Source organism: Fulmarus glacialis, unplaced genomic scaffold (genome assembly GCF_000690835.1).
Source record: "Fulmarus glacialis isolate BGI_N327 unplaced genomic scaffold, ASM69083v1 scaffold13354, whole genome shotgun sequence".
NCBI classification, from domain to species: domain Eukaryota; kingdom Metazoa; phylum Chordata; class Aves; order Procellariiformes; family Procellariidae; genus Fulmarus; species Fulmarus glacialis.
This window is the reverse complement of record NW_009209990.1, coordinates 7256-18174: the sequence shown is the minus strand read 5'-3', so window position 1 is coordinate 18174 and position 10919 is coordinate 7256. Positions and strand designations below refer to the sequence as shown.

The following is a 10919-nucleotide window of genomic DNA, read 5'->3' as shown; positions in this document are numbered from 1 at the left end:
GCGGTGGGGGCTGCTTCTCCCGAGCCTTCCCGTTCCTGTCCAAAATAGTGTAAAGGAAATGGTGTGGTCTAAATGCAGGATAAAAGCCAAGGACCGTAACTCACAGGGCCACGCTTCTCCGCGTGGTTGGTAATTTGCTCACAAACAAAAACACGCTCTGTGATTTCGGCCCCACGGCATTGGAAAATGTACACATTGCCAGCTTTCTGAAACAGCAGATCGTATTTTCTGCTAAGGAGGACACCTTCCTTTCTAAGGTTGATATCATGCCAGTGTTTTCAGAACCTTTTTGTTCAATTAATATCACCTTGCTAGGAAAACAAAGTACTCTAAGGCCATTGCCACAACATACATTTATAAAATGTACGTTACTAAACATTTTTAAAAACCTAGATGGAAGCTGAGAACTCTGGAACAAAACAGCAGGTGTGTAGGATCTAGCAGAAGATACCTGCTTTAATCCTACCAGTAAGAAGCCGGCAGCTTTCACAAAACAAATCTTTAGTAATGTATTTTTTACCTGCACAAAAGAACAATGTGAAAGAAATAGCTGCTTGAAAGTCAATCTCTTTTTTTAGTCAAGATCTCAGTGTTTTGAAGGGCCAGTAACATATTGTATTTCTGGGTTTGTATAACAGAAGAGCGGTGTTTGTGCCTGAAAAACCATGTTCAACTTCAGAAGCATCCTGAAGATACTACAGTTCCTGAAATTATTGATTTTTTTATTTTTTGAGAATTTCATCTTATTCATATTTCCTCCATGCAAAAAAACTTTTGCTGGGGAAATAGTGCTTATTACTGGCTCTGCAAATGGGATTGGAAGGCAGATCGCCTTAAATTTTGCTCCTTTGGGCGCAACCTTGGTTCTTTGGGACATTGATGATGAAGGCAACAAAGAAACAAGCAGATTAGCCCAAAAAAATGGAGCTAAACGAGTGTTTGCCTACCACTGTGACTGCAGCAATAGGGAGGAGGTCTACGAGCAGGCAGACAAGGTAAGAGACAGCTTCTTGCTTCTGATTTGGCTTCTTGCTTCTGATTTTTTGTTTCTTTTTAATAGTATATGCTATTGAATTTTTTTTTTTTTTTAGAAACTGTACTATTCACTAAAGGGAAGTAATCATGTAGGGCAATGACTTTCTCTTCTAGGTGGAACTTAAACTATGTTCGCAATAAAGTAACTAGGTTTAATCCGTCCTGGCAAGATTTATCCATTTCCAGTCTTCGTTGTGAGATGGTAACTTCTTTTAGATGAAGAGTGTGGTAAAACATACAGCAGAGGTTAACTCCATGAATTAGTTTGTTTAGGCTTTAAAATTTCTGTAAGATATCAAGAAACAAACAAACAAAAAAATTAAAACCAGTGGAAATTGTAAGGGGGGGGGGTCCTTTTCTTTGTCCATTTGTTTAGAAAACTGTAGTTCTGTAAGGGTGATGTGGGGTGTAATGGTTTCAGAAATATCATCAGGACATAGCTGGTCTCCAGTCAAATTGATGATTCAGCTTCAGTTTATTTTTTGGTCAATCCAGCTGGAAAGTAAGGAAGAGAAGGACTCCATTTTAAATGAGACTCTTCTGCTGTGCTGACCTACGCTTTGTAAACTATTTTTTATTATTATTATCTCAGTCCAGAAATTGGACATTAAATTAACTTTATTAATTTTTACTTGTCCTTTAACTATATACTGCCTGAAAATATTTCCCAGTATGACCTCACTTATAATCCAGTTATCCACTCTGCTGTTTCATCCAAGGATAGATTCTTCTTTTGTTAAATTCTCAGTATATGTACTTATATACATGACTCTCAAGTCACATCTTTGACTTTCTGTGTCTGAAGGCATACATCAGATTTATTAATTTTTACTTGTCCTTTAACTATATACTGCCTGAAAATATTTCCCAGTATGACCTCACTTATAATCCAGTTATCCACTCTGCTGTTTCATCCAAGGATAGATTCTTCTTTTGTTAAATTCTCAGTATATGTACTTATATACATGACTCTCAAGTCACATCTTTGACTTTCTGTGTCTGAAGGCATACATCAGAGAACTTAGCTAACATATTTCATGTAATGCTGATAGATTGTTTTGGAATAGCCTTGAAATGCAACGTTAATTTTCTGCGAGCTGTCAGGGGGGCTCTTTGTTTTGTGGTTGTTGCTTTTAATTTTAACCAAAACAGGTTAATTCTTTATGAACACGGCTATGAAAGTTTGAAATAAGTATTTTTCCTCAAGAAATGTTCCCAATGAAAAGTACTTCTAAAGGGTGAGTTGGATTTAGTATCTGTAAGTATCTGGAACTGCAATTGTCATGCTTGCAGTCAACAAGGTATTATTTTACCCGTACTTGCTAGCAGCGTTTGGGGCACAGCCAACTAACAGTGCACAGAAAAAAATTCCATTTGGGGCCACTGGTTGTAGATGTTAGGTTGCATCACAGCATTGCTTGGACAGTGCAGGCAAGGATATATCGTATTATAATAGTATGTCTGCAGAGATGAGCAAATTATTGAGTATTCTGTACTGATGCAATACAAAATGTTCAAGGAGGACGATCTTAGCCAATTACTTGTGCAGTACAGATGATGTGATCCTCACTGTGTAAGACATTGATTATGACTCTTGCAATTTTGGAGTAAGAATCCCAGTAATTTCAGCAATCTTAATATGTGTCATCACTTCCCAGCAAGATGAAAAACCATTCTGAGCAACTTGTGGTCAGTAGTTCAAATATAACACTTGATCTTTGTTTGCAATGATACTATAAATCAAACGGTAATTCTTCTAGAGTCCTCTTTGTGCAAGAAAAAAACTCACTTTGGAGTTTACCAAGTTCAAATGTCTTTAAAAAATAACCTTTTAAATTGGCATTAAATCCCTATTCCCATAAATGCTATCTGCTTCTTGCAAAGATATGCACCGAAATGATTAGTTTAAGCTTTTGTAAGTAATTCCTCTGTTAGACTTTCCTGTTGATGCTGAATGTTTTGAAATTATTTGTTTGTTCTTAGTTTAGCAGAGTCCCAAACTGTTTGTTTTGTGCACTCAAGTAATTCTCAATCTCCAAACACATCAACCAAATCAGCCACAGGGCTCCAGCCTGCCGAATTTGCTGTGCCCGTATCAGCAAAGAGTATTCTGAAGTGCACAGACTGACCTACAAGCAGAAACTCAAAGAGCTGTTTCAGATTCAAGAATTGGTGTTAAATGATTCTTAACTCTACCAACAACTTTGTAGGTATTTGCATGAATTGAACAGTCATGTAGGAGCCCGAAATTTTTTTAGAGCAAGAGTTTTTCAGCCAGGGGCCTCCTCTACTCTTGGAAATACCTGCAATTTTTTGATTGGTAATATGAAAAGTCTTGAGCTTGGACACAGAAGATAAAGGAATAGCAGAAAACTTAAATTAATTGCTCTGATTTGGGATATTCACTGCAGAAAGACCTAGGTATTTTCCCCCAGTGGAAGCTTGCTTTCTAGGAAGCAAATCAGATCATTGAAGTCCATGAAGAAGGGGTTTTAGAATAAACTGGTGAAGTGACACTGATCAGGCAGTGTCCACCTGGGAATTCTGAAGGAAATCAGATATAGATCTGATGAGCTAGAAATGGGGTGGGGGTGGGGGTGGGTGTGTGTGTTTTGCTATAACAAATGTCCAAGGAACAAAGAGTAGCAAATATGCCAGTTTTAAAGAGCACTTGAGAGGACACAAAGAAACTACAAACCTATCTTACAGAAATTTAGTAGAAACGATAATAAAGAGAAGAATTAATAGACACCTAAAGAAACACATAATGAAGAATAATCAGCTTGACTTTTTGTCAGGCTTCCCACATTTTTTGGGGTAGTGATTGAGCAGGTCAAATGAAGCTGGATTAAATAAAATGCTACCATTGGGGAAGCTCTGTTGCCATGTGAAGAAAAAGGCGATCGTCGTATGGACTAACACAGTAGCTAAAAGGTATGAGTGGGGAGAAAGTACAGACATATCCCACAAAGGAATTGTTGGGTAATCCTGCCATACTCGGCAGTGTCTAGATTTGCATTCATTTGTGCAGAGGGACAGGTGCTAGTATCTGAGCCCTGCTTGTCTATGACAAGGAGAAAGCCTGACACAGCTGGAGGAGTATCAAACAAGTCTTCACTGAACACTAAGGTTCCATGAAAGAGCTAAAGCAAGGTCAAATGTTGTGGCACCTATTTCCAAATTGCCAGACAGCAGCATATCTGGGATTTTTATGGTTTTGTAGTCGTTCTGTAATTTTTGAGACACCAAGTAACGTTTGCCTCTAGCACAGAAATCTCTGCAATGAGCCTGATTCTTAACACTGTAAGTAAATCTTGGCCATCTTCTTTGATATAAATCCAAATCATGGAATAAAATATTTTTATAACAAACCCAAATGGAGTTAACGGTGATTTTGGCCTTCTCTCCAAGTGATGTTATCTATCTATTTCATGGTACATGCTTCTGTACTCAGAGGATTGCTATCCCCAAGGATCTGCACTGAATTCTTTCCTGTTCAGCAGAAATGATCTGGAAAAGGGGTTCAACAGGCTTGCCTGAGGAATACAGATTCTCACAATACCAGCAATAGGGGACAAGAAATGTTCAGGTTGCAATTAAAGCATGCTCACAGTGCACACTAAAGCTTTGTAACTGATTACCTTAGGTTCCTGTGGTATTCTGGAGTTCAGAAGCAATTAGACAAATTCTTGGGGAAAAAAAATCATCAGGATATATTAAATACAAAGATATAGATACCTTATCTGTCTCAGGAAGATCCTAAGCTGCAGAGTGTGAAAAGTTGAAGAGTACACTGGAGGACACCTTAGAGTCCTGGTCCTTTTTTTACTGCTTTCCACCATGAGACAAAGGCTATGGGGCTAAATGGACCTTTGATCTGGTGCAGTACAACAGTTCTTACGTACTTACATTTCCAGTAGAGATATAAATAATTGCAAATATCACTAACCATTTTCATAAATGAAGTACAGGAGGCAAGGATATGTTCTAAAGCTTTCTGTTTATCCTTTTTTTATTCAGGTTATAAAAGAAGTTGGGGATGTTACTATTCTAATCAATAATGCTGGCATACTGCTTGGGAAAAAGTTTTGTGACATTTCAGATGCAGATTTTGAAAAGACCTTAAGAGTCAACTTCCTCTCTCAAGTCTGGGTAACGTATTTTTTTCTCTTCTGGGTGACCGAAAGGAACAGGCAAGTATTCTAGTGTGAGAATCATCACAGTGGCACCTACCTGGGGAACCCAATTTGGAATAGGGATGGGAAGGGCCTTGAATGGGGTAAGGTACATTTTTTTAATCATCCTATAATTGGAGACACGCCAAATTGACAGTCTCCCCACTATGTCTCAGTAATGTTAACACAAACCTGCCTGGGCACTCTGGTGAATCAGAAGTTTGTGCAACCATATCGTGAAACATGCTCTATCTGTAACAGCTGTGGCTGAAGTTAGTGCTGACATGATGGCATGTGGCTTTCCTACCTCTGAGGTTTGCTGGCATCAGAAGGATTTGTCTAACAGACTTGTAGCATTCTGGGAGGCACAACCATGGTTTAGTGGTGGACTTGGCAGTGTTAGGTTTACTGGTGAACTCGATGATCTTAAAGGTCTTTTCCAACCCAAATGATTCTATGATTCTATGCTGCATGTATTTGTGTCAGTCTTCAGGTTGTGCTTTCATTCCTAGTCACCATGGGCTTAATGTAGATAGAAAACTGATAGCATGTATTATCTTTGCTTTGTTTTCATACCTCTGAAGGAATTTGCTGTTATTTGGGGCCTCAGTTAACCTTTAGGTTTTGTTGTGATGGAGTGCTACTCTTGCCCCCTCTTGCATTTGTTGTTTATGTGCCTGAGTGAGCAGCCTGCATCAGGGAAAAATGTAGCATTGCAAATCCCTCGCTAAATGGCATTTCTCAACAGAAAATCGTTGCAGATAGAAGTCCTCTAATCATTTCCCTGCCCACAGTGCATCATTCTTCCAAATACTTGAGGCAAAGGGTCTGGGAGAGATGCTCCTCCTGACAGGTCTGAAGAGACATGGGGCAGGAGGACAGTGACCGTGGGCCCTCAACCAAAAAAACGTGTACTAGGCACACACATACGGAGTCGAATAGACGTCGTAACACATCTCAGCTATTGAAAAAAAATTTGTTACTGCTCTTGTCTTTTTTCTTATCTCCCCCCTCATAAAACACTAGCGTCCTCCTTATATAGTTAGTATCACCCACAGTGGCGGTCTGGGGTGCCGGAGTTGTCAGGCAGTTCGGTTTGTAACAAATGGGGCCCATAGACAGCTGAGCTCCCCTTGATGTCTTGACTTCTAGCTCCCTCTTGTGTACCAAATCTTTGGTAATAGTCAGAGGACTCAAACCGTGAGGAATCAGGAGGCAGAGAAAATACAGACTTTGCTGCTTTTAATAACACGGTTTTAATGCTGACAGATCTTCAGAGAGAGGGCGGTCATTCAAGGAGGTGCTGTCTCTCATTTACTAATTCTTACAGAGATAGAAGTTCAGTTGGGCTTCTTGTATGTTGAAGCCCCAGAAAGCAAATCGGGTTGTAAAGCCTAATTTGGAATGCAACATTTTTGGCATGTCTAGTTATAAAGGGGTTTTTTTTATATGTCTCTTAGACTTGCAAGACCTTTCTTCCAGCCATGATGACCTGTAACCGTGGACACCTGGTTAGCACAGCCAGTGCAGCAGGATTGCTGGGAGTCTACAGAATGTCAGGTTAGTATCGTCAAGTGCCATTAAAAAATTAGATCTACATGCTAATAACTTTTCTTGGAGATCTCATAAATGCTTGGCTTAAGCAGTTTCTACTGACATACTGAACACTCAGGAAGAGCCTGCAGATACAAAAGGTGAGGGTGTATTGAAGAGGATGATGGTGGCATGTTGCCTGAGTGGCACAGGGAGCTCATTGCAGATTTTACTCTCTGACTGCAGTTCGTCTGATCTCCACATAAGAACAAATCAGCTCGTACGTGTGTGGTGGGAGGTTGCACACAGGTTGTCTAACACTTTCTCGTGCCAGGTTTTCTGCAGATGAATGTTCAGAGTCCTGAGACATACGTGGGTTATACCTGAACTATACATTTAGTTGGAAAATGGTTTTCAGATCCAGAAGGCATTTTGGCAGAATTTTTATTAAAATTAATTTGAATGAGCTGTGTTTTAAGCTATTTAACAGCTCCATATTCTCAGCTGTTTCCCTCAGGAGAGCTGTCTGCTACAGTCCTGACTATTTCATCAGCCTGGGTCTGCTGCCCAGTCTCTGCTCAAGCCTCTCTGACATCCTGATCATATCTCTTAGGTCACCCTATGAGAATGTGAAGTTCAGTGTAAGAAGTACTTCTTGTTTCTTCTGCTGATTGATGGTGTTACTGTAGTGTTTATTTGCCACCTGTTATCATTGGGTCAGATGCAGCATTGATAATAGGTCACATCCAGCTTTCATCATTTAACTGTAAGGCTTATGAAAGTGGACCTGCCCATCCATGCATTATAACTTTTTACACCTTAGCTATGCATTTTCAGGTTGTATGGTTCCATCACCCACTATGGGTGAATCTGTGAAGAATAACAAACTGTCTCTGATGCCAGTTTTTGAAATCAGTCTTTTAGCAAAATTAGATTTTGTTGTATCTAACAACTATTTTCACACACATTTGAAAAAGCCTTAGGAAACCACATGTAAATTCCTATATTAAAATAAGGTTCTTACAGTTGCGGAATTGTAGAATAATTCAGGTTGGAAGGAATCTCTGGAGATCATTTGGTCCATATCCCCAAATAAAAGCAAGCCCAACTTAGATCAGGTTGCACAGGGCCTTGTGAGGGCAAGTTTTTATTATCTCCAAGGATGGAGTTCCACACGTTCATCAAACAATAAAAATCAGACAAGATTCAGTCTTCCCAGGCAAACAAAATGGTATTGCAGTTGCAGGGTAAATCAGAAGAAATAATAGGTTGAAGCAGCATTTATGAGTAGGATATTTAGATTTTACCACTAGAAATAGTTCTTACTGAAATGTAAGCTGTGATATGGAAGGGTGAAGACATTCGGAACTGAAAGAATGCCTGGCTTGTGTGAGAGTATCTGGAAATGTACATAAAATGTTGAATAAGCTCATCTTCTTTTATCTCTCTGTAGTGCACTGAAAAAAAGTCCTCTGGAAAGGAGGACCTTAGACAACTGCATCTTACATGGGAAGAGCCATTAAGCCTCAGAGTTAGCATCACCAATGTGCACAGCATCCTTAAAATACTAATTACAAGACTGCTAATTACATAACTAAGTAATATCAGGGCTTAAATAGTATTACAAAACATTAAATTCTGTATGTAACACTTACTGTAGTGCTTTTGACGTATTTTGGATGTTTCTTCTTTCTTTACTTTTCAGATTATACTGGAAGTAAGTATGCAATTATTGGAATGATGGAAGCCTTAGATTCGGAACTGTATCATGCAGGAAAACAAGGCATTAAAATAACAATCATTTGCCCTTATTTTATTAATACTGAATTAGCTAAAGGTTTTCAAACCCAGTAAGTAAAACTTAGATCATGTATTATTTCATATGTAAAAAATAATCACTACTCACTAGATAGGCCATATTCAGTCTCTAGCTATTATAAGGTTGATTTGCTTTTCAATTCAGTATTTTTGCCCTATTGGTACAGACAACTATGCCTCTTGACATAAGAAATCCAAGCTTTGCATACAATTAACAACTGACATGCAACAGGGACTGCATAATAATCTCGGAGTCAAGGAACAGTTAGGGCTGCACAGCAATATTTAAGGCAACTTTATTTGCCAGTAGAATGGGCACTGTTGAGGTTCTCTGCTCCAAGTGCTTTTGGCACAGTGATTACAGTTATGGCTGTCAGGATGCCCGTGACCTATCGTTATTAACTGTATTAGCGGGTCCTATACTTATCTGAGTGAGAATAGCTGTGATGGTAGTATCTGCTGGGTTGCTGTATTGTAGTGATGGTAGAGGCTGCAGGCACCAAATTAGCCATTGCAGTAGTGCAATATCAGTGGTTTGGTTTTTCAGTGCTCTGTTCCTGCTTCCACCATTCATCATCCTGTAGTAGCATATATTATGCAGAGCACAGCCTTTCTCCTGGCTGGAAACAGGACTGGTCCTGGTCTATTTAGCCGTCACCTCAAAATCTACAGTAGAAAGGGAGGAGGTGTGCAGAGGGCAGAACTATTGTGCATAGAACAGCATATAGTATGGCTTAGCTCGGAAGTTTTCAATGCCACAATCACTGTGGGCATTGACTTCATTAGGGTCAGAGCAGGGCTTGCACAAAAGTCATTAAAATTCACATCACCAAAGTGTTTTCAATTTATTTTGATGATAGCAGGAGCAAAGAGGATTGGAGGCTCCTTTTCAAGACTACTTGAGGGGAAGGGGAAAAATTCTTAAATTAATTGATTAATTAATTTCTGTGTTAGAATACCTCTCAAAAGTTAAGTTTTATAATTTTGTAATGCTTTGTTTCTTGTTTCACCAGAAACCGCCTTTTTCTTCCTGTTTATGATGCTGAGTACGTAGCCAGCAAGATTATGGATGCAATTCAAAAGGAAAAGTTTTATCTAATCATGCCTCTGACTTTACGCTTTCTTGCTTTCAAAACGTAAGAATGTGACTCGTCTTCTAGCATTTCCTTCTTTCCTTTGCCATATGCCTGCAAAATCTTTTTTTGAAAGTTTAGTAAAAACAGTCCTTTAGTTAGTATTCCTGCAGTCAATCCGGTTATATGTACCCGATTATGAAGAAACAGTGGTTTTAATTTTTAATAATCCAGGTGAATAGCAGTCCTCTGGCCACTTCTGTCTCTAATACACGTCTTAAGCTACAGTTGGGTATAGAAATTTCAAAAATTTTCCTGGGATGGTACACTGGGAGTAATGCCTGGACTAGAACTGTCCGCTTCCAGTAACTGCCTCCACCGCCGGCCGGGCTTTCACAGAATGGCTTGGTCTGTCATTCATTTCCCCCATTTATAACATGGGAGAGCCAAATGTGTTGTTGCCAGATGTTAGAAGTATTGAGCACATATAAAGAATTTATCATTTCTTTATTTATAGAGTACATTTTTCTAAAAAAACATAAGGCTAACTCGGTGTTTGTCTCATCAGTCTCATTCCTAGAAAAATGGTACTATTCTTCGAATCTTGCCTTAATATCACCAACAGCTTCGATAAAGCCTTTGGTCGGAAGAAAAAGATTGAAACCAAAATATTCTGAAGACCTCGAGTGCCATCTAATTGAAAATTTTCAGTAAAAATTAATTTTGAATCATGTTTATCCTTTGACAGAAAATTTGCTTCTTGTATGATATTTGACATTGGTCAGCATGCAATTTAATTCTTCATAACTGTCTTTTAATCACTGATTTTTAGCCACAGCCCTCTCTCTCATTTCATGACGGCATGCTGCTTTTATCTGAGCTCTCAATAAAAGTCAGTAACACCAGGCAGGGATGTTTGACTTCATTTCATACTCTGAATTCTCAATTTCTGAGCAAAATCTCAAAGCATGAGAAAAACGCACTACTGTTCATGCAGAAAGAAGAAAAAAACACAAAGCACTTAATGTATTTCCCTTTCAGGGCCAAAATAGCACTGCAGTTCACACAAAGCCGACGTGAAGAAGGGCGCTGTGGGATGATATGCTCTGGCTGCCGAGCTGCGTGGGGAGCTGTGTCCTGAAGAAGAGTGAACTGCAATGAGCACTGATAAAGTGTGTGCAGTGCTGTGCTCCTTGTTAGCCACAGCACACTTTTCTAAGCACAGTTCCACGGGAAGTGTGTGCCTCGGTTTTAAGCCATGGCTAGAGGCTAATATCGGATCATT

The 10919-nt window shown here is 39.2% G+C and overlaps 1 protein-coding gene across 1 annotated transcript; it reads left to right on the top strand.

Annotated features, from left to right (window-relative positions):
* Positions 1 to 665: 665 nt before the first annotated feature.
* LOC104069915 (epidermal retinol dehydrogenase 2-like) lies at positions 666 to 10311 on the top strand. The gene is made up of 6 exons (XM_009577027.1): positions 666 to 995; positions 5056 to 5187; positions 6671 to 6770; positions 8449 to 8593; positions 9575 to 9697; positions 10203 to 10311. The coding sequence occupies exons 1-6, from the start codon at positions 666 to 668 to the stop codon at positions 10309 to 10311; spliced, it is 939 nt and encodes a 312-aa protein (XP_009575322.1).
* The last annotated feature ends 608 nt before the right edge of the window (positions 10312 to 10919 follow it).

Excerpts from the sequence above, each read along its gene's own strand:
- LOC104069915 (XM_009577027.1), top strand. The coding sequence starts at position 666 with ATGTTCAACTTCAGAAGCATCCTGAAGATACTACAGTTCCTGAAATTA. Across the intron at positions 5,188-6,670 it reads ACTTCCTCTCTCAAGTCTGG|ACTTGCAAGACCTTTCTTCC; the intron begins GTAACGTATTTT and ends TATGTCTCTTAG. Across the intron at positions 9,698-10,202 it reads CGCTTTCTTGCTTTCAAAAC|TCTCATTCCTAGAAAAATGG; the intron begins GTAAGAATGTGA and ends TTGTCTCATCAG.